Genomic DNA, 23,848 nt, shown 5'->3' on the forward strand with positions numbered 1-23,848 from the left:
AGGCCCGGCCCCGCCCACCATGCGGCCCCGCCCACCCTTCCGCCCCGCCTTCCGTCCTAGAAGGGCCTGCGCGGTCCGCAGGGCCCTTCCTATTCTTTGGGAGGGAAAAAAAATGTTTCTAACTTTACTGCATAAAGCAACCCATGTCTGCAAAACTTGCGACAGCCCAATAATGTAACGGCTCCAATTCATTGGAGAACACGAACAACATATGTATATGTCTCCCTGCATTTTTTTTATTTTTTTAAATACTTATTTTTGTTTATTTTTTATTTACTTATTTTTGTTTATTTTTTATTTACTTATATGTGGTGCTGAGGATTGAACTCAGTGTCTCACAAGTGCTAGGCAAGTGCTCTACCACTGAGCCACAACCCCACCCCTCTCCCTGCGTTTTCTATCATGGTACCCAAACACTGACCCCTGGGAGCATCAGTTCATTCAATCCTCCTGCCCTTACGGGATGAACTGCATTCAGAGTCACGAAATAGTGGAGAAGGGAAGGTTCTCTATAGAAAAGTGCAACCCAACAGACTACATCTGTGTGCGCTATACTGGGAAGGACGCACCAAGCAGAAAGTAAAAACAAAACAAACACCCCCATTTAATGTAATTCGGGACTCCAATCAAGAAGATTTCCTCAAATCTCAGCAAAGCTTCACGAGTGGTGTTCAAGCCAGTCTGTACATGGTGCTATTTCTATTCCTCATGGGATCATTTTTCCAGAACTCTTTGAAAAAAAGAAAAAAACAACTAAAAAAATTTTTAACACTTTTTGTATTTTTTTTCCTTAAGAGCTGTTTGAGGTTGTTGAGGTTTGAAACGCTGACTGTTTTTTGCAGGGGTTTCCACCAATTTGGAAGGCATTGAAGCTTGCACCTTTTCATGTACAGCATTGAAATTGTACTGTTACCGCTGTTGACCGGTGACGAGTCCTTGCTTCCCCAATGTTGAAGAATAACACCAGAGAAGCACGCCGAGGCAAGGTCAGAGTAGAAATTAGAAGTTTATTAAAGGACAGCAGAAAAGACTTCTCCCGGAGGAAGAAGGGGATCCAAGAGGTGGAATCCGTGGAAGTGCGGTTGTCTCCCCTTTTTATAGTTCTTTCAGTGATGGAATGTAGGTTGGAAGGCCCCAGGGATGGGACACAGGTGGGCCAAAGAAGTAATCTGGGCAGGAAGGACTTCATTAACACTTCTTTGGGATGGGCTATCTCCAAATCTGTTGGGGGCTGTTTCCTGGGCTCCATTAACATTCCTTTGGGATGGACTTTGGGCCTAGGGCTTTTCTCAGGACTTCATTAACATTCCATGAGTTGTCCTGCGTTTCCAGAGTCTGTTCTCAGCATGGCCTCCATTTTAGATTTCACTCAATATTAGACCCGATTTACCTAACTACACTGACTACCTAATTTTAAATCTGGCTTCAGTACCTCTGTCTGGGATTCACCGGATTAAGACCCAACTCAGTTTCAGTGCCCAGAGGGGCACCAGAAATTCGAGTAAATCCTCATTTGAGGAATCCCTCTCTTGTTTACTCTGTTACCACATTGGGGATTTTAAGTTTTTCCACTGTGGGGATTTTTGTTTGTTTCTTCCTTTCTTTATCCACTTTTCTTTTTTTCTGGTAGACTAGGTTTATTTATCTGAGCAATAACTTCTGTGTTGGTTTCAGTGGCTGGAATTGTAAGGGTCCCGCAAAACGTTGGAGAAAGAGACCACCAAGTGACCACTCATGAAATTGGCAGAAGGGGGATTTATTGAACCAGCATGCTGAGGCTCCGTGCCCACTCAAGAAGGGAAAGCAGCCCAGAGCCCGGAGCAGGGGCTGAGCACTGCTTAAGTACACTTTTTGGGGAGGGCGGAGGGCTTTGTATACATCAGAACAAATCATCATTAGGCGCGGGAAAATTGAACAACAACTCCTAAACATGATTGGTTCATTCATTGGCGGGAACAGGTCAGGCTGGAGTGATAGCTCATTCCTAAGGAGGGGGTTACATTTAAACTGATTGGTCCAGGCCCTGCAATGCCTATGTGCGACCACACAGAGCCCTTATTAAACAATCCAAATAGTCAGGGGAAATATTTACTGGGCAGTTCCAAGCATTGTCTTAACAGCTACAGAAATTTCAGGTTTTGCAGGTAGCATAGAAACCTAACAATACCTAATCCTTTACATTTTAACTCAGACCTTGCAGCTTAGAAACTTTACAACACCCGGTCTTTTACCCTTTAACTTTTACGCTTTAACTTCAATTTATTTTACCCTTACAGAATTAAAACAAAACAAACTCCTGAACAGTGTGTTCGTGCTTTAGCATTTGGTTGATGTACAGAAAGCAATGTCTAGTTTCTAGTGTCACTGATGAACTAGTGATGTAGAAAAGAGACTGCGCTGTAAATAATTGCCACAGCTGTATTTTGGCTTTCTCCCTGCCCCTTCCTCCCTCCCTTATTTTTTGGTAGCTTGTATCAAATGTTGCAGTTTATATTGTGGAATAAATCCTTGGTCCTAATACTAAAAAAAAAAAAAAGAAAGAAAGAAAGGTGCAACCCATACACGAGGAGGAAGTGTGAGAACTGGAAAATCTCTTAGCACCCCTTCATTTGAAATAATGGGTTCGGACCAGGAACATCATCGGAAGAGACTCAACCCAAGAGGTGAAGGTTGGAGCAGCCTGGAAAGGAGGGTCAGGTCAAGACTTGGTTAGGCCCTGGGGTCAGGAAGCACCAGCGCCAACTAGGATCCATTCTAAGATGTACTGAACCGGGACCTAGAGGCCTCTAGGGACTGAGTTTATAGGAACTAGGAACTAGGGGGATGGAGGGAAAGCAGAAGAACACAGAAGGGGGCTCCCTCCACAGGCAACCATCCAGCTTCCACTATACATAAATGGCATGGAAGTTGACGGGATGGTGGGATGATTGGTGTTAGAGGCTTAAGAGCCATGTTAATGAAACACACTGGGAGGATTTTGAAGAAGTCCAGGAAATACCACGGCAAAATAAGCCACTTGACTTTACTGATCACTCGGATCAGGAAAACTTGGGAAAGAGCAAAGGCAAGTCAGGGAGGGACTGGCTGCTTCAGAGCCCAACTCAGGAAGGGACTCACTTGTCCAATTCCAGGAGTCCTCCTGATGGACTTTGCCACAGACTAGCCCTTTTCTGCCTCTTCCTCCTGAGATAACTTTCTCCGCATGGCAAGACAGGCCATAGTTCACAGCTTTCCCCTCCCTTGTCCTCCCATAGCTAGTCACCACGGACCTATCACCTCGAGGCCTTGTTCCATGGTATAAAAACTCCAGTCAATCTGAGCCCCTCTCATGCCTGTAATCCCAGAGGCTCTGGAGGCCAAGACAGGAGAAATGCAAGTCAGAGGCCAGCCTCACCAACGTAGGGCTAGACCCTGTCTAAAAATGAAATTTGAAAAAGGGGTGGGGGGGTGGGATTTCACTCAGTGATTGAGCATATACTGCATATCTATATCCAGCATATCTACCACATCCAGCATATCCATCAATACTGGTTCCGATTCCCAGTAAAAAAAAAAAATTAAAAATAAATAAAACATGAACATCACTAGCTCCCCAGAAAGCCTCCCTTTGTCCCCTCCCCTTCACTATGTCCTTCCTGAATTTTAGGGGTGTCATCTTGCCTGCATTTGAACTTTATATAAATAGGTCACACAGTATGACTTTGGTGGTTGGCCTCCCTCATTCAGCTTCATGAGATCCAACCATGTTGTGGTGTGGGTTTTTTTTTCTTCTTGAGTTCTAGGATGTTCTGTATACCTTCTGGAAGCTAATCCTTTATATAATATTATGGAGGTTGAGGATGCAGCTCAGTGGTTAGAGAACAGGCCGAGCATGTGCCAGGCCCTGGATTCAATCCCCAGCAGTGCAAAAGATAATTAAGTTTATACAACATAATGGAAGAAAATAAAACAGAGTGTACTACTACCTACTTTTCCCTCTTGTGCTGGGGACAGAACCCAAGGCCTCACATATGCTAGGCAAGTACTCTAGCCCAAAGAAACTTTTTTTTTTTTAATAGTTGTAAATGGACAGCATGCCTTTATTTTGTTAGTTTTTTAGTTGTAGATGGACATGATACCTTTATTTTATTTGTTTATATTTTTGTGTGGTGCCAAGGGATCAAATGCCTCACACTTGCTAGGCAAGCGCTCCACCATTAAGCTACAGTCCCAGCCTTGCACAAAAAAATTAAACCATTATCATCCCAAGCAAAAGTCCGTGAAAATGCAGGTTTGATGTGCTGAAAGTCTATATATGTACATATGTATATATGTTTAGTTGTAATTGGACACAATACCTTTATTTTATTTATTTAGTTTTGTGTGGTGCTGGGGATCGAACCCAGGGCCCCACACATGCTAGGTGAGTGCTCTACCACTGAGCACCAACCCCAGTCCCAAAGTCCTTTTTTTAAGATTTTTTTTTTTTTTAGTTGTAGATGGATACAATACCTTTATTTTATTTATTTATTTTTATGTGGTGCTGAGGATCAAATCCAATGCCTCACACATGCCAGACGAGTGCTATACAACCCCAGCTCAGTGCTAAAAATTCCTTCAAATTCATATATATATTTTGGGGTGTGCTGGGGATGGAATCCAGGGTCTGCCTCTGCTAGTAAGCATGTGGATCTACCACTGCATTTTACCCACAACATTTTCTGTTCTTTTTCTTTGGGGGCTGGGGGCATAACTCCTGGTTTCAATCCCCAGTACCCCCCCCACACACAAAATATATATGTATACATATTTATGGAGTACACCGTGCTATTTCAACACAGTATATACAATGTGTGATGATCAGCACAGGGCCATTGGTGTATCCATCATCTCAAACATTTATAATTTCTTTCTCTGGGAACATTCAAAATCCTCTCTCGAAGCTATTTTGAAATATACAGTTAAACCACAGTTATCAAACCCAGTTGCCCAACTGCGCTGTAGATAATTAGATATTACTGCTCCTATCTAATTGCCCTTCTGTACCCATTACCCATTCTCTCTCCTCGCTCTCCCAGCTCCTCCCAGCTCTTGTATTTTTGTTTGATCTGGTATTCTAGGGTGCTGGGGACGGAACACAGGACCTTGTGTGTGCTAGACAACCACTCTACCCAGGGGGAAATTTTCAAAAATAATTTTTTTCTTTCTAAAATTACAAAATAGTTTCCAAGTCACCTTTTTGTGATAAAACTTAGCTTTATCTTTTTTGTGTGATACAACTTAAATGTTTGCCTTTAACAAATTAATACTTTTAAGAGATAAATGTGGTAAAATGTAACCATTCTATTTGTGAGACCATCATAGGGCTCAGGAAATGTGACATGAAGCAGTAATGACAGTTTNGCCCGCGGTTCGGCTGGAGCTGGAGGGTGAGGCGCGGAGAGCGGGCTGCTGGGGGGCGGGAGGCCGCGCAGCCCTCGCCGCCGGGGCGGGCCAGGCCGGTGGGGCTGGGCCCGGACCTAGTGCCCTGCCTTCCCACCGATCTGGGCGGGGCTGCCGGAGAGGAACCCCATTCCACAGCATCCAGAGGAGTGGCAGTGACAGCCTAGTGTATACAGTGAGTGGGGATAGTTCTTGGGGCTTCTTGGTAATCTGAGCATTATGGGCAAGAAACGAGGTGATTGCAGCCATTCCCGTGACTTGGATGCTGATCTTCTTGCCAGAGACCTTCACACTTGTTTTCAGCCCCGGCTTGTCCACTCAGCATCAGGCTGATTGACATTTCAGACTCTGTGTTGCTGGTAGTCTATTATGTGTGGACACTATTCTGGGCACTGAGACATAGCAGAAAGGGAGATAAAAATCCCTTCTGCCCTGGGCTTGCGTGCTTGTGGGCAGAGACAGGCAAAGGTGAACCTAAGGTACATGCATGGGATGTTATGTACTAAGGAGATGAAGCAGAATTGACTGGGTGGGCCGCTGGGGAAGGCGCTGCTGAGAAAGTGTTAGGGGAGCTGAGATCCAAGAGGGTCAGGGAGCCTAAGTGGAGAGAGGAGAAAAAATTGGGGGCCAGGGGATAATGGTGACAAAGGGGACTTTTGAGAGGGGAGCCATGGAAGGTTTGGAGCGCAAGAGGCACAGAACATTGGACTTATATGTTGGTACCTCACTTTAGCTTCTGTGTTGAGAAAAACCAGTAGAAGGCAAGACCAGGGGAAGGACTAGCAGGCTAGAGATGATGCTTGGACCAGAAAAGTGGCTGCAGTGGAAAGAGATGGGCTTAGGGGGAGCACCAAGGGCCCAGCTTTGGTGATGAGGGAGTACTTTGGGGCCTGTGAGATGTCTGAGCAGGGAAGCTAGGCAGCTGTTGACTGGATGCTCAAGAGCCAAGTAGAGATAATCAAGGTGGGGATTGATTGTATATAAATGACATTTGCTTAAAGTGGTAAGAGAATGAGTCACAGAGGTGGGGACCGAGCCCCTCACAGGAGGACAGGACATGAATAGCTCCTGCACTCTGGCGTCCCCGACTGTGGGTCAGGCAGGCGTGTCTTTTCAGACAAGGACACACTGAAAGGAGTGGATGCCAGCAATGCCCTTGTGCTGCCCGGGAGAAAGAAGAAGAAGACCAAGGCCCCTCCCTTGTCCAGGAAGGAGAAGAAGCCTTTGACCAAGAAGGAGAGGAAAGTGCTGCAGAAAATCTTGGAGCAGAAGGAGAAGAAGAGCCAGGTATGCCCTGCACACAGCTCTCCCAAGGGAGGAGTAACGGAGTCTCTGTCCCTCCTCGTGGTTTCCGAAGCAGGACTGTCCAGTTGCACTTTGCAAAATGAGGCTGCACCGACAGATGCAGTAGCCATAGGTTACATGTGGCAGTTGAGCCCTGAGTTGAGGCGGCTGTGTGTGATGGACTGAACTCGTAGCAGGGTTTGGTTCTAGTTAAAATTCAAGTAGCCACGCATGGGTAATGGGCCCGTACTGGTCATGTAGGTCCAGAGCCTGACATCTGGGCCTCCATCAAACTCTTTGTTGAGGCCAAGTGTTTGCTACCTGTAGAGTCAGTGTATTTATATGCATACTTTTGTGGGGAGGGGGTACCAGGGATTGAACTCAGGGGCACTAGACCATTGAGCCACATCCCCATCTCTGTTTTGTATTTTATTTAGAAACAGAGTCTCATCAAGTTGCTTAGCACCTCGGCATTGCTGAGTCTGGCTATGAACTTGCGATCCTCCTGCCTCAGCCTCCCGAGCCACTGGGATTACAGGCATACTGTGCCTGGCAACATGCACACATTTTTAAAAATTCATTTTGTGAGGATTTTTGTTGTTGATGATGATGTTGGTACTAGAGATTAAACCCAGGCGTACTTAACCACTGAGCAACTTCCCGGCCCTTTGTATTTTTTTATTATTTTGAGTTGCTAAGTTATAGGTCCTCCGTAAGTTGCTGAGGCTGGTTTTGAACTTGTGATGCTCCTGCTTCAGCCCCCCATGCTGCTGGGGTTACAGGGGTGTACCACATTGCCTGGTTTATGTTACTTTTAACTTTAGAGAATTTCAACCATTTTTTTCCTTAATATATTTAAAGGAAAAACGTTTGTCTGATTCAAGAGCCCTTTGCTACTGCAGCACTGGGCAGAGAGCCTAAAGGAAAAACGTTTGTAATGAGAAATTCAAAGATCCACAAAAGTAGGGAGAACAGTATAGTGAACTCCCATGTGCCCATCACCAGTGCCTACTCATCACTTGCTGGTCGGCCTTGGGTCGTTCCAGCTGTTGGTCCTTTCCCAACCCCTGAAAGATCTGAAGCAAACCCCAAGCAGCATAAATCTCTGTCCCTTTTCTGTGTCTGCCATAACAAATGACCACAAAATGAATGGCTTAAAACAAAGAGAAATGTGTCCTCCTACTTCTAGAGGCCAGAAGTCCCCAGTCCAGCTGTTGGCCAGGGCCACACTTCCTTCCCTGGGCTCCGTGGGAAGATTCTTCCTGACCCTCTTCCTGAAGGCTCCCAGCTTTCTTGTGTGTGGCTGCATGTCTCCAGAGTCTGCCTCTTCTTATCACCCCTCCATGTCTCTTGTGAGGACACTTGTCTGTGGACTTGGGGCCACCTGGGTGGTCCAAGCAGGTCTTGAGCCTTCTTTACTTCTGCCGATGCTTTTCCCAGATAAGAGCATGCTCACTGGCTCCAGGAGGTGAGCATCTCTTCGGAGCTCTCAGCTTATTGTACATACTGTCTCATCCATGGGTATTTTAATATCTACCTCTAAAATAATGACTTTTTAAGTCACCATCACAACAACCTTTTCTTCTATTTCTTTTATGTTAGAGATTGAACCCAGATTCAATCACAGAGTTTCATCCCTGTCCCCAGTCTTTTATCTTTTATTTAGAAACAGGGTCTTGCTAAATTGCTTAGGACTTCACTAAGTTCCTGTGGCTGGCCTTGAGCTTGTGATCCTCCTGCCTCCGCCTCCTGAACTGCTGGGATTAATGCATGTGCCGCCATGGCTGTGAAATAGCACCACATGTCCAGTTGCTGGCTATGAACTTGCTATGATGCTCTCCACTTGTCTCATAAGTCCTTCCTCCCTACCTCCCGCAGCATTTGTTGAACAAATCATGTTGTCTCATTGTTTAGTGTGGACTGGACTAAATTTTTTTTAATCTCTGATGTGTTTTCCTGTGCCTTCCAGGTTTCAGAAAGTTTGTATTAGGGTCTAGAACAGTGGTTCTCCTAAACACAGACTTGTCCCAGTGTCATGGATGGCAATGACTTTGGAGCTGTTGGCATCTATGGGGAAGAGCCTGGGGTGCTCAGAACAGCAAGAATCATCTAGCCCAAAATGTCAGCAGCTCCCACATCGAGGAGCCCTGATCACAAAACTTCCTGGGTGAAATTTGACTTAGGAAGCCACCCCGGGGCGGTGCACCCAATGTTCCCATGGGGAGATAGGCATGTCTTCTCAGCACCCAGGGCGTGCAACCTGCAGCCATGCAGGGAAGTGCTGCTCTTCTGGGAGTGTCCTTCAAAACCTGGTTCATATTCTCCATTGTTCTTCATTTTTGTTTTTCTTTTTTCTGTTCTGGAAATCAAACTCAGGATCTCACACATGAGCTGCCTTCCCAGCCTGTTTTACTTTATTTTGAATCTCACTAACTTGCCCAGAATGAGCTCAAACTTGTCTTCCTCCTGCCTCAGCCTCCTGAGTAGCTGGGGATGACAGGTGTGCACCACTGTGCCCAGCTTCCTTTACAGTTGTGAAACAGACATAAAAAAGTGTGTTGGGCACATGTGTATAATTTTGAGAACAAAAGGAAAAAAGTCATGCAGCTCTGTCCCAGGTGGAAGGCCCTATGCTCTGTGTCATGCAGGGCAACGTGGGGACCAGTACATATCGTCCCTCCCTTGGAGAGCAGTGCAGCATCCTGTTACACGAGCAGCCACGCTTATCCAGCAGCCACGCACTACTGCAGGGAGCCTTGTCCTGCCCCCAGCACTGTGAGGGTGTGCACCGTACAGTCAGCCTGCTGCGGTGTCCAGGCAGTGGGCGGCGCGATAGTGCGGCTTGCTATCAGGAGTCCAGGTGTCGGCACGCGGAGCCTCCCCACTGCTTGCCTTCCCGTCCAAGGAGAGGGTCGCTGCCCCGGGGTTAACGGCCTCCTTTCCCTCCTCAGCGAGCGGAGATGCTGCAGAAGCTGAGTGAGGTCCAGGTGTCGGAGGCCGAGATGAAACTCTTGTACACCACGTCTAAGCTGGGCACTGGCCACCGCATGTACCACAGCAAAGAGTGAGTGGGCCGCCCTCCCATGCTCCTTCCCCACAGCCAGGAGGGCCTCCAGGGTGGCGTCTTTAGGATTGGAGCGTCATGGGAAGGTACTGGGGTGGCCTGAGCTTCCATGTTAAATGCTCCCCCAGGTCTGCCATGCTGCTAGACCTCCCGAGAGGCACAGAACAGCTGTGCTGGCTCCTGTGGTATCCATACGTCCTCACGTAAATTTCCTGATAGCTGCAAAGGCCGTGGTTGCAGATAAGGCCATCTTCTGATGTCCCCAGTGGGCATGAGTGGTGGGGACACGCTGTTAGCCCAGTACAGGCAGCATTCAGAAACCAGGGGATCTCACACTGAAACCCAGGTGGGTCCCGCTGGCCAGCCAGCTGGAGAGGCTGGCCTTCCTGAGGCCTCAGAGCAGCCCCGTGCCCTACCCACCTGTGCGCCATGCTGTGGTTTCCACACGTGGCCTGCTGTGTCCATCTTCTGGGCCCTGTGGCTGCCTGTGGAGCATGAGCTGGCCAGGACTTGTTGGCTGAGGGCCACAGTGTCCCAGGATCTGCTCTGGGCACCAGGAGGCAGAACAGGGCACAGAAGAGGATTCCGTCCCAGCGGGGGGCAAATGGGCAGGAATCATAGGGTCCCGTCTGCTGCTGTTAGTACAGAGCAGGCACGGGGGTGGGTGGCATCTTGGGCTCTGGTGGGTCAGCATCCCTGAGAGGTGACAATGCGGAGGGAGGGCGGGGCCGGGCAGAGCCTTGACGGAGGTGAATATCTGTAGGAAGAGTGTTTCTGGGAGAGGGAACAGTAGATGGAATGACCCTGAGGTGGCAAGAGACGTGGCCTCTGGGGCCCAAACCCTGGTGTGTGGCAGCCAGAATGCCTCGTGTCCCCAGGCCTCTGCCCCTGAAATCTCTTCTTCTGGCAGGAAGCCTGACGAAACGGCAGTGCAGGGCCACCAGAAGATCAGCAGCCTCGTGGGGGCTCACCGGAAGCGCCCCCACTGGCCAGCAGAGGAGGAGGCTGAGTCCTCGGGGGATTCTGAGCCTGAGGAGACGGCTGCTGAGGCCACCACAGCACAGCTTCCGCTGGCCCCAACTGGGGGTAGGCAGGAGAGCCCTGCGCCCCACGGGCAGCCCTCTGCAACTACAGCACCTTCTCCCTCAAAGGGAGCAACCTCCAATCTGCCGAGGCCCCTGGCGAAGCCTGCGGTGTTCGTCCCCGTGAACCGCGTGCCCGAGATGCAGGTTCTGACGAGTGCATGGGTTAATGCAAGGGAGGGCAGGGCCAGGCATGTGGGCAGGGCAGTCCCTGAGTCCCAGTGTCCTCTCTGGGAAGGGGCAGGTGGCTGTGCCTGGCGGGGCCTGTGCTGCAGGTGTCCGGGGCTGTGCTCTACACCCCGGCCCCAGCTGTCTCGGCCCCATTCGGTCACTGTGTATGTGCCATCTGAGGTACCTCTGCGCCCTAAGTGTTCTATGTCCCCCAGGAAGAGCGGCTCAAGCTCCCGATCCTCGCAGAGGAGCAGGTGATCATGGAGGCAGTGGCTGACAACCCTATCGTCATCGTGTGTGGCGAGACGGGGAGTGGGAAGACCACACAGGTGCCCCAGTTTCTCTACGAAGCAGGCTACAGCAGGTAGGGTCTGCGCACAGGTGCTGTTTGGTTCCCTTGGGGACAGTGGTAACCTGGTCCCAGGAGCTGGTTAAGAGCCTGAGCTCCTGACGCTGCAGTCCTGGTTCTGCCGTGTGCATGCTGTGTGACTTCAGAGAAGCTGCTCAGCCTCTCTGGCCTCAGTGGGTCTCAGGTAGCCATGTGGAAGCAGCTAGTGGCTTTGCACAAGAGGCTTAGGTCAGCGTCTGGCACGTGGAGTGGTGTTCTCTGGTGTCGTTGTGTGGCCTCCTGTGGGCCATGTGGTTCCCAAGGCCACGCCCAGCTCAGTGGTCCCCTGAGAGGATCCCAGGGCTCTGCGTGGTGTGGTCCAGTGACCAGCTGGTTATGGTGAGTGGACGGGGTGGGAACGGGTGCCAGGGTCGTGGGGCCCAGGTGCAGTGTCGAGTCCCTGGCCAGCAGAGCCTCACCGCGCACTTCGTTGTGAGATGGCATCTGCCAGGGAGGCTGTTGGTGGCTCAGGGCCACAGGTTTTCCTGGCGTCCCCTAAGCCTGGCTGCCTGGCTGGAACCAAAAGCCGCTGCCCCAGAAGGAGGCGGGAGCTCAGCACCGTTACTGACATGGACAGCTGGGCACAGAGGGCCCGCCAGGCCGCCCAGGTCCCTGCTCCATGACAGCGCCTTTGCTGACACTTGGCTGTTCCTTCCAGTGCCCCTAGTGGTGCTGCCTCAGCCATCAGCTTCCTGTCCCATGCCCTGGTGAGGGCTTTGTCCCTACAGCCACCTGTCATGTGATGCACAGGTGGCTCTCAGTCAGACGGGGCCAGGTTGCTGACCCGCTGTCACTGTTTCTCCCCTCCCCAGCGATGACAGCATCATTGGTGTCACAGAGCCCCGCCGAGTGGCTGCCGTGGCCATGTCCCAGCGAGTGGCCAAGGAGATGAATCTGTCACAGAGGTGAGGCACTGCTTCCAGGGCAGTCGTGGGGCGATGGGGCCTCGCCCAGGAGTGGGCATCCAGGCCTGCCAAGGGCCATCAGGTCTGGCTGTGCCTGAGGTGCTGGGCAGAGTGAGTCCCCTGTGTGGGGCCCGGGGCATCCTGTGGGGGCTGCTGCACATGGGACCTCAGGATCCTCCCAGGTAGGGGCCACAAAGCAGGGTAAGGCCACTTGCTCTTGGGTCCCTGTCACACACTTAGGGGAAAGATGGGTCCACACAGGAGCTTGGGGATAGAGCAGGCAGGAGCCAGGCGGTCACCTGTGGCTTAGCATCGACAGGGTGGCTGAAGACGCAGGTTCCAAAACACAGACCCTCTCCTGCCAGTGAGTCCCCGGCACGGCCAAGGGGAGCTGGTTCTACCAGGCCTCGGAGTGCTGCGCTCCACGCAGAGACACCCCACCCCGCCGTCAGGGGACTGAACCCGGGATGCCTGGCCACTGAGCCACATCCCCAGCCCTTTCTACTATTTACTTTGAGACAGGGCCTCATAACGTGAGGGCCTTGCCAAGTTGCATAGGAGGATTGGCCCCTGGTCACTATGTGAGTCTGGAAGATGACACTTGCTTGAGCCCAGGGACATACCACCTAGAGCCGCAACCCAGCCTGTTTTGTTTTTTTCTTTTGAGTCAGGGTTTCACTAAGCTGCCCAGGCTGGCCTCAGCCGAGCGGCCTAAGATGGTCGTGGTGGGTGTCTCCAGGAAGCCGTCCTCACTCTCCCCTGGCCATGATCTGCATTGTGTTCTGGGTGATGTGGCTGCACAGTCCCCTGGAATTCCTCCCTCCTCACAGCCCCTCCCCCTCTGCACTGGACACCAGTCCCCCTCTGCACTGGACACTTGTCCTTGATTGCGGCTGAGCCCTTCCTGAGCCACCTGCCCAGTGTGCGCCCCCCTCAGAGAGGCCATGTGGCTGTACCCCAGGAGCTGCAGCGCTGGAGGCCTTGCCTGCCCTGAGCCACCTCCCGTCCCTGCAGGGTCGTCTCCTACCAGATCCGTTACGAAGGAAACGTGACCAGTGATACCAGGATCAAGTTCATGACAGATGGCGTGTTGCTCAAAGAAATCCAGAAGGTGGGCTGCCTCTCTTGTCTCACAAAGCAATGACAGGGAGTCGGGGCAGGGTCAGTGTCAACCCTGCTGTGGTCAGCTGTTGTGCTGCCTGCTGGCAGAGCGTCCCGGATCACTGTGCCTGTGTTGTGTAGGCTTGAGCCTATTACTCAACCTCTCTGAGCCTTGGTTCCTAGTCCACTACTGTCTTCCTGCCTTTGAAGCAGAGGTTGGACAGTGCATAGGGCGCTGGTCTCAGTGGGAGCTCATAGATACAATCTCGCATTTTCCTCATGGCTTGGCTTGCAGAGCTGCGTCCCCAGGTGGTGCTACACTTAGGCTGTGCTGGTCACGGCCCTGTGTGCCACACTGACCCCACCTGGTCCCCTCTGGGGCTTCCAAGTCCAGTTGCATGCTGCAGGGGGAATCCCTGGATTGTGAGCGGGGTCCAGCCTCATGCTGAGGAGTAGGGAAAGGGGCTGCAGGTCTTTGTCCTGCAGAGCTGAGGAGCAGCCTAGGTTTTCTGTCCCTAGCTGCAGGCACCCATGTCCCAGGATGCCGTAGGTGAGCGGCACACTCCATTGCTGCTTCCCAAGTCAGCACCTCAGGCTTCCAGGTGCTGTGAGGGCGTCAGGATTCCTGGGACATTTGGTCACGTGGGGTGGCTTGCATGTGCCCGGGGAGAGTGCATTGCCCAGGTGGAGGGACAGAGCCTCCGGGGGCTGTGGGGAGGTGTCACAGACCACCCTGCTCCGACCAGGCCTGTGCTGTCCCCCAGGCAGGGGCAGCCTCAGGTGGGCAAAGGTGACTCCAGCTGTGGCCTGCAGCCCACCAGGGGAATATGAGGTCTAGGCAGCCTCTCGTGGCACAAGCCACCCTTGCCAGGGTCCCCACCCACAGCTCTGCTCTGACAGGCCGCAGCTGTCCCTGTGTGGTCTGTTTTGCAGGACCTGCCCCGCCCTGTGTGCTGTGCATGGTCACAGCAGTTATCCTTGATGCTCCCCACAGCCCCTGGGGGCAGGTCCTATTGTCCCCATTTTACGGACAAGGAACTGAGGCACAGAGAGGTGAAGTAACCTGCCCCGGGTCACGGAGCTGGGGTTCCCCTGAGGCACGCGCACAGGGTCTGTGCCCGCAGTCCCAGCTCGGCTCCATGAGTAGTGAGTCTGGGTTGAAGGCTGGTGGCTCGGCTCCACCAGCCTCACGTCCGCCTCCCTCCTAGGACTTTCTGCTGCTCAAGTACAGGGTGGTGATCGTGGACGAAGCCCATGAGCGCAGCGTGTACACGGACATCCTCCTCGGCCTCCTGTCCCGCATCGTGGCCCTCCGGGCAAAGGTAGCACAGCTGGTGGCACCAGGGAACAGACGGTTCCTGCTCTTGTGGGGCCTCCACAGGGCACTGGCCAGAATACCATCAGGAGCCTTGGATCCCCGTGGACAGCCCCAGGCCTGAGTCTTGCCGTCACCAGGACTGTGGGTCTTGGTGTGAACTGCCCATGTGACGTGGCCCACTGCCCTCCCCACCGTGGGGGCCTGGGTCCAGCCCCATGCTTCTGACCTTCCCCTGCATCCAGAAAGCCTGGCCAGTTATGGAGCCCTCTTGAGAGTGCCCCTGGCATTCAGAATGGCACAGAGGTGGGGCACTGGAGTGCTGTGGCCCCCCTGCATTTCCCTGCCCCCGGAGGTCAGGCAGGAATGGACGCAGGAACCTGCGTGGACAGAAGTTGCTGTGCGGGGCTCCCTGGGTGACTCCTGCCCAGCTGTCCTGTCTGCCTTGCCATGCTCTGCTGCCCTCCTGCTGGGAGTGCTCACCGCGGGCCTAGCTGTGCCCTTGGTGGAGAGAGGTGGGCACTCTGGGGCTCCTATGCACCTGGCTACATGCAGGGCATTGGGGGACAGGCAGTTAGTAGGACAGTTGTGTTCTGTTCCTTCTCCCCTGGGGCTTCCACTTTGGTCAAGGTGATAGGTGGTAAGCAAACTCTGAAAGCTGGCCTTGACCAAGGGAACAGGGAGTACCAGGGAGGGGCTGGAGGGTCGTCAGAGATGACCTCATTGGAAAGGTGATCCTTTAAAAATACCTGGACCCTTTTGCTGTCACCCTGTCCCCTCAGCCCACTCCACCCCTAGGTGACCTGAGTCCTCTTTCTGACTCTGGATTTGTCGACTGGGACATTTCTCGTGGGTGGCTTTGTGCTCTACTGGTGGCCTCCTTGGCTGCGCTGCTCCTGGGCTCCGTGCAGCGGGCGTGGTTCAGTGCTTTGCTTCCTGCACCTGAGTCTTGTGCCCGCCATCGTTGGGAGGTGGTGGCCTTCAGGCTTCCGGCACTTCTTGGCTGTGAGCCATGTGTCCAGCTCTTAGTGTAGGCTCATTCTGTTTCTCCTGGGTGTGGCAGAGTAGGGTTGTCGGGTCACGGTGATCTGCCTTTAGCTATGGGGGCCACGTAGAGGCCCTGGACACTGCAGTGTGGATTCTGTCTTTCCTGTCTACGGCAGCGTGGGGTCCACCTTCTCGTCCTGGCTGGGGCTCCCCACTTTCTATCTGCCTTCTTTCTCCGTCCAGGGCATGCCATGGTTTCATTGTGGTCTTGGTTCTCTTGGGGACACCAGGGGCCTGGTGTGGCCACAGAGTGAGCAAGTGGGGACAGCTAGGAGGGCTTGGATGGAGGGCGCCGTGGGGTGAGCAGGGCCTGCTGTCCTCCCCAGGCGCCCATGGCTGCTGAGCTCTCCAAATGGGGTTTCCTAGCAGCAAAAGATGGCCAGGACCATGATCCAAGGTGGACAGTGGAACCCACAGATGGTGTTAGAAAATCTCTAGAGAAAGAAACCCATGGGGTTTGTTTAAAAAAGAAAAAGCCAGGGCCCAGCTCTCCTCCCCCAGCTCAGGGACAGCCAGTTTTGGTTCAGATGGACATGACGGCAGCTGTGTCCCTGGTGCCCTTGGGCTGGGGCACATCTCCTGCCCCACATGCCACCATCAGAGCCTGCCCTGGTGGGGTGGTGAGAGTCCCTTAAACTAGTTCCCACCTGGGACAAGCAGGTCCTGCCACTGGCGCGCACTTCCCACGGGCTCTCTGTCAACCAGAGGGAACTGAGGCAGGGGTGTGAGTCTGCCCCCTGGCTTCTTGGGTCTGTGGGTCACCCCGCCTGTGCTCCTGCAGAGGCACCTGCCCCTGAAGCTGCTCATCATGTCGGCCACGCTGCGGGTGGAGGACTTCACCCAGAACCAGCGGCTCTTCCCCCAGCCGCCTCCGGTCATCAAGGTAACGCTGGGGCAGTCCTCTCCGTGACCCTCCAAGGCTATGACTCCTGAGGAGCCTTTCTGCCACAGGAAATGATCCTGTGTTGGGGACCCTGACCCGTGTGGGCACAGTGGTGCCCACCTGTAGTCCCTCTGGGATCGTCAGCCCCAGGCCCAACTGGGCAATGCAGCAGGACCCTGTCTCACGTGTTTAAAAGCGTGTGGGAGGTGGCGGCTGGGCTGTGGCTCAGTGGTGAAGGGCCCCAGGCTCAATCACCAGTACCATCTACAAAAGACCCTGACCCAGAAAGATCAGGAGAGGGGCCAGTCCCCGGCAAGCTGCCCACTCCCTCCGGGTGCCCTACAGGTGGAGTCCAGGCAGTTCCCTGTGACCGTGCACTTCAACAAGCACACGCCACTGCAGGACTACAGCGGCGAGTGCTTCCGGAAGGTCTGCAAGATCCACCGGATGCTGCCTGCAGGTGAGGCCCTGTGAGCAAGGCATAGGACACAGGCTCCGGGTGGCCAAGCTGTCTGTACCCAGCCTCCCTGGCGCTCACCATCAGAGGCAGAGCAGGGGAAACCCGGGGAGGCTGGTGGAAGTGGGGGTGGTGGGCACTCCCTCTGACTCTAGGTGCAGCACGGGGCGGGCAGGTTTCTGTCTGAGGCCGTTTTCCGTCCTTTGGGTCTGTGCCCAGTAGGGGAACTGGGGCCTGCACAGTCTGATGAGCACCCTTACAGTGCCATTGGTCCAGGAGTACCTGCTCCCGTGTGCTCCTGGCTCCTGGTTGTCCTTTGAGCCTGGCCTCTTGCAGGGCGGGGCAGATGACGATTGTTGCCAAGTGTTTGCCGAGTGACTGGCAGGTAAAGGGCGATCTCCCCACAGGTGGCATCCTGGTGTTCCTTACGGGGCAGGCGGAGGTGCACGCGCTGTGCCGCAGGCTCAGGAAGGCCTTCCCAGCCTCCAAGTCCCGGGCACCAGGTAACCAGGCCCTGGGCCCCCAGATCATGCGCTCTGCCCATCAGCTGAGCCTCTTGCCAGGCGCCCTGGCAGGGGATTAGCCTCCCTCTGGAAGAGTTGGCCCCTCCCCAGCCCTCCACCCTCCAGATGAGCCACCGCAGTGCCACGGCCCTGTTCTGGGTGATGAAAAGCCAAGTGCTGGCACCTGCAGTGGCCATAGGGTCCTTCTCCCTCCCCACTCCCCCGTCCAGAGAAGGAAGACAAGAAGGACTCGGTGGAGGAAATGCGGAAGTTCAAGAAGTCCCGGGCCAGGGCAAAGAAGGCTCGGGCTGTGGTACGTGGTGCTCATTTTTCTGAGAGTTCGTGTTGCAGAGTTACGTTGGTCCTGCGGTCATGTGTATGCATACAGTAATAATGCTGTTCGTCCTGCTGTCCTTCCTGTCCCCAACTCCCCTCCCTCCCTTCACTTCCCTCCCCTGAGTAGGCCTGCGGGGCTCCTGGGGCCCGCTGAAGCAGCAGGGCAAGGGAGGGGCTCCTGTGCACCCCATGGCTCACCCCAGGGTCACAGCAGCCACAGTGCCGATGTCTTTTGACTACAGACGCTGCCCCAGATCAATCTGGATAACTACTCAGTGCTGCCAATGGGCGAAGGCGACGAGGACAGGGAGGCGGAGATGGACGATGAGGAGGAGGCCCTGGGCTCCGACCTTGATTTGGACCTGGGGGACGACGGGGACGACGGAGGTGTGGCCCTGGCAGAGCAGCCTGCCCTTGAGCTCCCTGTGCTTCTTGCTGAAGCGTGTATTGAGCCTCTGCGTGGCAAGCCCATCGTGGGCCCAGGGGCAGCCACATAGAACAGAAGGCCTGTCCCAGGTGTGGCCACGCACTGTTGTGCCTCACGGCGTGAGCCAGCAGAGCTGGGCTTTCTGCTGCCCATCCAGGGGTCTCCCACACCCTGTGCACCTGGTGCAAAGGGCCCAGCATTTGTCCAGTGGATAGAAATGGGGTCACTACTCCAGCACTCACGTTTGCCAGGTGGAGTTGGGTCACAAAGCCACCTGGGGGGGTGCCTAATTCATGGGGCCCCTGTGCATGCAGGTGGACCAGCACCTTGCTGGGGGCAGGTTGGGCCACCTGTGCTAACCTGCTATGGTCCCTGCTCCCCAGTAGACTGAGGCAGGAGGATCTCATGAGTCCAGGAGTTTGAGACCAGCCTGGGCAACGCAGCAAGACCCTGTCTCTTTAAAAGAAGGAGAAGAAGGGAAAAACCCTGTGATTTTTGTGTGGGCTCAGGAGCCATGGGCAAAGCACCATGCTGCCAAGGACTGGAGTGGGGGAGGCCCTGGAGATGTGGCCAGGTGGCTCATAGGAGGCAGCTGTGGCTGGGCGGGTGTCACAGTCCTGGGTTGGGCAGAAGAGAGGGCAGAGCCTTGGGAGCCCCCAGGCTCTCACACTTCCTGTGCAGGGCCAGAGCCTGGCGCCCAGGCACAGAGCCTGGGGGCACAGCCGTTGAAGAGGAGGTGCCAACGGCCTCTGCTCCCTGCAGGTGAGCAGCCGGACGCCTCCCTGCCCCTCCACGTGCTCCCACTCTACTCCCTGCTGGCCCCCGAGAAGCAAGCGCAGGTACTGTTGGAGGGAGTGTGGCCCGGGACACCCAGGGCGTCCGCCTCTGCAGGGCATCAGGATGTCGCCAGCCTATCCTCCCCCTGCCATCTGGGGCTATCTTGACCTCACCGCCTCCCGCCCACCCAGCCCCGCTGACCTCTGGTCAGGAGCTGTCCTGGCCTTGCCCGGTGCCTGCACCCCATAGATCCTTTCCTGATTCCAACCCCAGGTCTTCAGACCTCCCCCAGAGGGGACAAGGCTGTGTGTTGTGGCCACCAACGTGGCCGAGACGTCCCTCACCATCCCAGGCATCAAGTATGTGGTGGACTGTGGGAAGGTCAAGAAGCGCTTCTATGACCGTGTCACGGGTGTATCCTCCTTCCGTGTTACCTGGGTCTCCCAGGCATCAGCTGATCAGCGAGCAGGCCGCGCAGGCCGGACAGAACCAGGCCACTGCTACAGGTGGGCCCCTGGGTTCCCTTGCAGCGGGCACTGGGGACGAGGAAAGGCAGTCACCCTCCCGGGGGGCGCCACATCCCTGGGTACACCAGCCTCGGCGTCGCTCATGGGTTTCTTGGTCCTGCTGCTGAGGCTGGCCCATTATGCGAGGCTGGCATTTTGTTAACAGCTTGAGAAATGCATTTTGAAGTGTCCAATTTTGTGGCTTTTAGGGTGTTCGCTGAAGTGGCAGCCGTCATCACGATCAGCTTAGAAGGTCCCATCTCCCCACAGAACCCCATACCCATAGCGCTCACTCCCCTTTCTCCCGGGCCCTGGTAGCCCTGTGAGGCCTCCCACCCCCTTGGCCTGCCGTCCCCTTGAGTGGAATGGGTCCTGCTGTGGGTGGCCTGGGGTGGCCAGCTTCCGTCTGAGCCCAAGATTCTGGGGCTTGTCACGTCATGGCAAGTATGGCTACCCCATTCCATCCACCGCTGGCCGGTCTGCAACGTGGGGTGCCCAGCTCACCTCTCAGCAGATGGGCAATGGGTTGTGCCCGTTTTCCTTTGGCACTGAGCCACATTCCCAGCCCTTTGTGTTTCCTACTGTGGGAAATAAGTTGCTGAGGCTGCCCTTGAACTTGATCCTCCTGCCTCAGCCTCCTGAGTCGAGGGTATCACAGGCGTGTGCCGCCCACCTGGCTGTGGCCACTTTTCTGAGCTATGAGCAGGGCTGCCTGGATGTGGCGCGGTACTGGGTTGAGTGTCTTCGTTTCTCGTGGGTGTGACCCAGGGATGAGTCCCTGGTCATGTGGCAGCTCCTGCCTGACTTACCGAGGACCTGTCCAGCTGGTTCCCAGGGGCACCGCGCCCCTCCACACGGGCTCCTCCTACACATGCTGCTTTCCCCCGGCTCATCCATCTGGCCACCTGGGTGTGTGGGGTGGTGTCTGATGGTTTGGACTCCTGCATCCCCGGTGACTGATGCAGTGCTGGCCTGACACATCCTGGGCATGGCTCTGCCCTGCGCGTCCCGCACAGCCCCACAGCGTCTCTGGCTGTCCCGAGTTTCCCTGGGGAGCCCTCTGAGCTCATGCTCAGTTTCCAGCGCTTAGCTGTCCTTTTGTCATTGACCTGTTGGCACCTGTGTGAAGTGAGTCTTAGGTCCTTGCAGGTGTGTCCCCAGCCTCCTGCTGTGTTGTTTTGGGTTTTTTTTTGAGGGGGGGGGCACCTGCAGGGTCTGCTCTGTCCTCTCTAGCTGCCCGCCTGCCCACCATTGTCACCCTCTCCTCCCATGAGAAGGCAGGACACCGCGTGGCCCCCAGCCTCCGCCCAGGCTGTGCCCCTCCGCCCGTCCCCCTCTGGTCCCCACCCTCCGCCCAGGCTGTGTCGCCCGTCCTCATGGCCCCGCTCTCTCGGTAGGCTGTACTCCTCTGCGGTCTTCGGTGACTTCGAGCAGTTCCCTCCTCCTGAGATCACCCGCAGGCCCGTGGAGGACTTGATTCTGCAGATGAAAGCTCTCAACATTGAGAAGGTCAGTGTTGCCCAGCTGCACGCCCCCCAGCTCCTGTGGCCGTCCCTGCCAGAGCCTGGAAGCTGTGGCTGCCGTGACTGACACCTCCCTAGGACTGCTCCCCTTGGACTCCCAGGGGCAGAGGCACCTAGGCAGCGAGTCCTGTGCAACCTGTGGGCTATGGGCAGGGGCTGTGGATTCTGGTCAGTCCTGTGAGGAGGAAGGACCCTGTCCTGACTCTAGGACGGGTGGCCAGCAGGGTGCCATCCATGCTGAGCCAGGCACCCGCCCCCTCAGGCCCCTTGCCCTGCCACAGATGTCCAGGTCCTCTCTTAACAGTGGAGAAACCAAGGCCAGCAAGTGAGGGTCCTTACCCAGAGACAAGTGGCAGAACCCAGGTGGCCTTCTGTTGCTTTTTAAAACAACACGTTTTAAATGTCCTTGTGGGGCTCAGCGGCGCCCACCTGCAGTCCCAGCTCCTGGGAGGCTGAGGCAGGAGTTAAGCCCAGTCTGGGCAGCATGGTGAACTGCCGCAGTCCGGCTGCAACAAAATAACCGGGGGGGTGAGGAACAACTTGTGTACAGGAGTGGGAGCCATTTATTGTAGGACAGGAGGGATATATATACATTCCACACAGCTTATCTTAATTAACATAAACTAGATACAGCAGTCAGCCAATAAGGAATCTCCACACTTAATGGCTCGCTGGCACCACCTCACAGTGAACCCCATCTCTGAAGATGAAAAAGAAAGTCCTCTTTCATTTTCTGATTCAGATGTGCGGTGTTCAGGGTTAGAGATTCATGTACTTGAGATCCTCGGAGATGACATGAATCCCTCCCGCCATCCCCGGCCGCGGCCCCGTGGCCTCCGTCATGTTTTTAAACATGTTCGTCCTGTGTTTCTGTGGGTTCTCTGCCTTTCACCCATCAGTCCACCCGCTGCCTTGGGCTTGATCCTTTTCCCTACTAAGAACAGCCGGGGCCGGGGCGGCTCTTGGGAGCGCGCGTGCCCGGCAGTGCAGGGTGCTGTGCTGCTGTGGCCTCAGTTTACCCTCGGTGGTCCCCATTTTACGCATGAGCCAGGCCTGGTGTGGGTCCCAGGCTGGATGGTGGGTGGCGAGTGCGGAGCTGGTCCTTGCCCTAGAGCCCCACTTGGAATGCCTTTGTGTAAGTGAGATCAAATCAATTCTGTGGAAAATCTTCTTGCTCTTGAGTAAGGTCCTGCTTGCCCTCCCCTAGACCTCACTGCCCAGCAATCCCTGCTCACTGTGGCGCACTACCATCAGTTGTCCAGTCCTCTTATCCCTTCAGTGGGCCACACTCCTCCCACCCCAGGGTCTTTGCACATGCTGCCCCCTCTACTGCATGTAGACCACTGCCTCCTGCTCAGGATTTAGCCCCCTCAAGTCCATTCCTCATCACGCTTGTTTGGACAGCGTGTTGAGGTGCGTGTGCAACCACACCCTTCAGCCATTTGGCCCATTTCAGATGGTTTTCAGGTGCTCACAGAGTGGTGCAGGCCATTTTCATCACCCCGGAAACCCGCTCCCTGCAGCCCTGCCTCCTGTTGGTGTTTCCTGCAGCGGAGTTGCACACTGCGGGCTCCTGGGCTTGGCTGCAGTGTGGCATGTCCTCGGGGGTCGTGGGTGGCATGTCTGCCACGTTCTTCTGGCTGGACGGCCATGATGTCTGTGGTCTTGCCCACTGACAGGCATGGACTGTCGTGTCTCGGCTACCATGGATGTGTGTCTAGGTGTTTGTGACCAGTCCACCTGGCCATTCCCGAGGGCCAACGTCCCTGTGCCCCACCACTCTCCCCTCCCCGTCTCTCTGGGGCACTGTTCTTTAGTGTCACTTGTTCACATAACCCTGCTGACTCCCCTGGGCAGTAGTGCTCGGGGACAGCCCTGGCGTGCAGTGGGTGCTCGGGACGTGCTCCTGGTGAGCGAGTGGTGTGTATGTGCTAGGGGCTCAAGGAACCTTGCCCCTGGGTCTGGAGAGCACTCTCGGCAGCTTCCAAGTGCCCAGGCCACATCCTGGGTGGCGTGAGTGGTGCTCAGGGCAGGGCAGAAGGTCGCCGGGAGCAGGGGCAGCACGCAGTGCTCATACGTGGCCACATGTCCCCTCACCTGCCTGTCTCCTCAGGTCATCAACTTCCCCTTCCCAACGCCTCCCTCCACGGAGGCCCTCATGGCTGCTGAGGAGCTGCTGATCGCACTGGGGGCCCTGCAGGCTCCCAGGCAGGCAGGAAGGTGGGGCAGGGCCGGACGGGAAGGTGGGCGGAGCCAGGCAGGCGTGGCTGGGCTCTGGCTGGGCGCCTCTTGTGGGGTCTCACCCACCGCAGCCTCTGTCTCCAGGTTGAAGCAGCTGCAGAGGTCCCGGCTGAGCTGCCCCATCACGGTGCTGGGCAGGACCATGGCCACCTTCCCTGTGGCACCCCGTTATGCTAAGATGTTGGCGCTGAGCCGGCAGCATGGCTGTTTGCCCTATGCCATCGCCATCGTGGCCGCCATGACTGTGCGGGAGCTGTTCGAGGAGCTGGACAGGTGCGCTGTGTACTGGGCTTGGCGACGCTAGGGGGCCTGTGGCTGGGTGGCCCTGCGGGAGGCCCGTCCCCCTGAGCATGTCAGGTGGCTGTAGTGCCTTCCACTACCTCTGAAAGATGGTGGGACCAGGGCTGAGTGGGGACC

At 55.2% G+C, this 23,848-nt stretch overlaps 1 protein-coding gene across 1 annotated transcript in view; it reads left to right on the forward strand.

Moving 5' to 3' along the window:
- Dhx37 (DEAH-box helicase 37) overlaps nt 1-23,848 on the forward strand; it is a 47,041-nt gene that overhangs the window by 17,567 nt on the left and 5,626 nt on the right. Inside the window, exons 4-21 of the mRNA XM_015502368.2 lie at nt 5,383-5,408; nt 6,539-6,708; nt 9,657-9,769; nt 10,680-10,998; nt 11,238-11,386; nt 12,223-12,315; nt 13,330-13,426; nt 14,625-14,738; nt 16,560-16,661; nt 17,007-17,121; nt 17,526-17,621; nt 17,852-17,934; nt 18,200-18,344; nt 19,147-19,223; nt 19,435-19,667; nt 21,065-21,176; nt 23,304-23,410; nt 23,516-23,704. Of these exons, the coding sequence (XP_015357854.2) occupies nt 5,383-5,408; nt 6,539-6,708; nt 9,657-9,769; nt 10,680-10,998; nt 11,238-11,386; nt 12,223-12,315; nt 13,330-13,426; nt 14,625-14,738; nt 16,560-16,661; nt 17,007-17,121; nt 17,526-17,621; nt 17,852-17,934; nt 18,200-18,344; nt 19,147-19,223; nt 19,435-19,667; nt 21,065-21,176; nt 23,304-23,410; nt 23,516-23,704 (2,340 nt within the window). The remainder of the gene's footprint in view (nt 1-5,382; nt 5,409-6,538; nt 6,709-9,656; nt 9,770-10,679; nt 10,999-11,237; nt 11,387-12,222; nt 12,316-13,329; nt 13,427-14,624; nt 14,739-16,559; nt 16,662-17,006; nt 17,122-17,525; nt 17,622-17,851; nt 17,935-18,199; nt 18,345-19,146; nt 19,224-19,434; nt 19,668-21,064; nt 21,177-23,303; nt 23,411-23,515; nt 23,705-23,848) is intronic.

Source organism: Marmota marmota, unplaced genomic scaffold (genome assembly GCF_001458135.2).
Source record: "Marmota marmota marmota unplaced genomic scaffold, marMar, whole genome shotgun sequence".
NCBI lineage: Eukaryota > Metazoa > Chordata > Mammalia > Rodentia > Sciuridae > Marmota > Marmota marmota.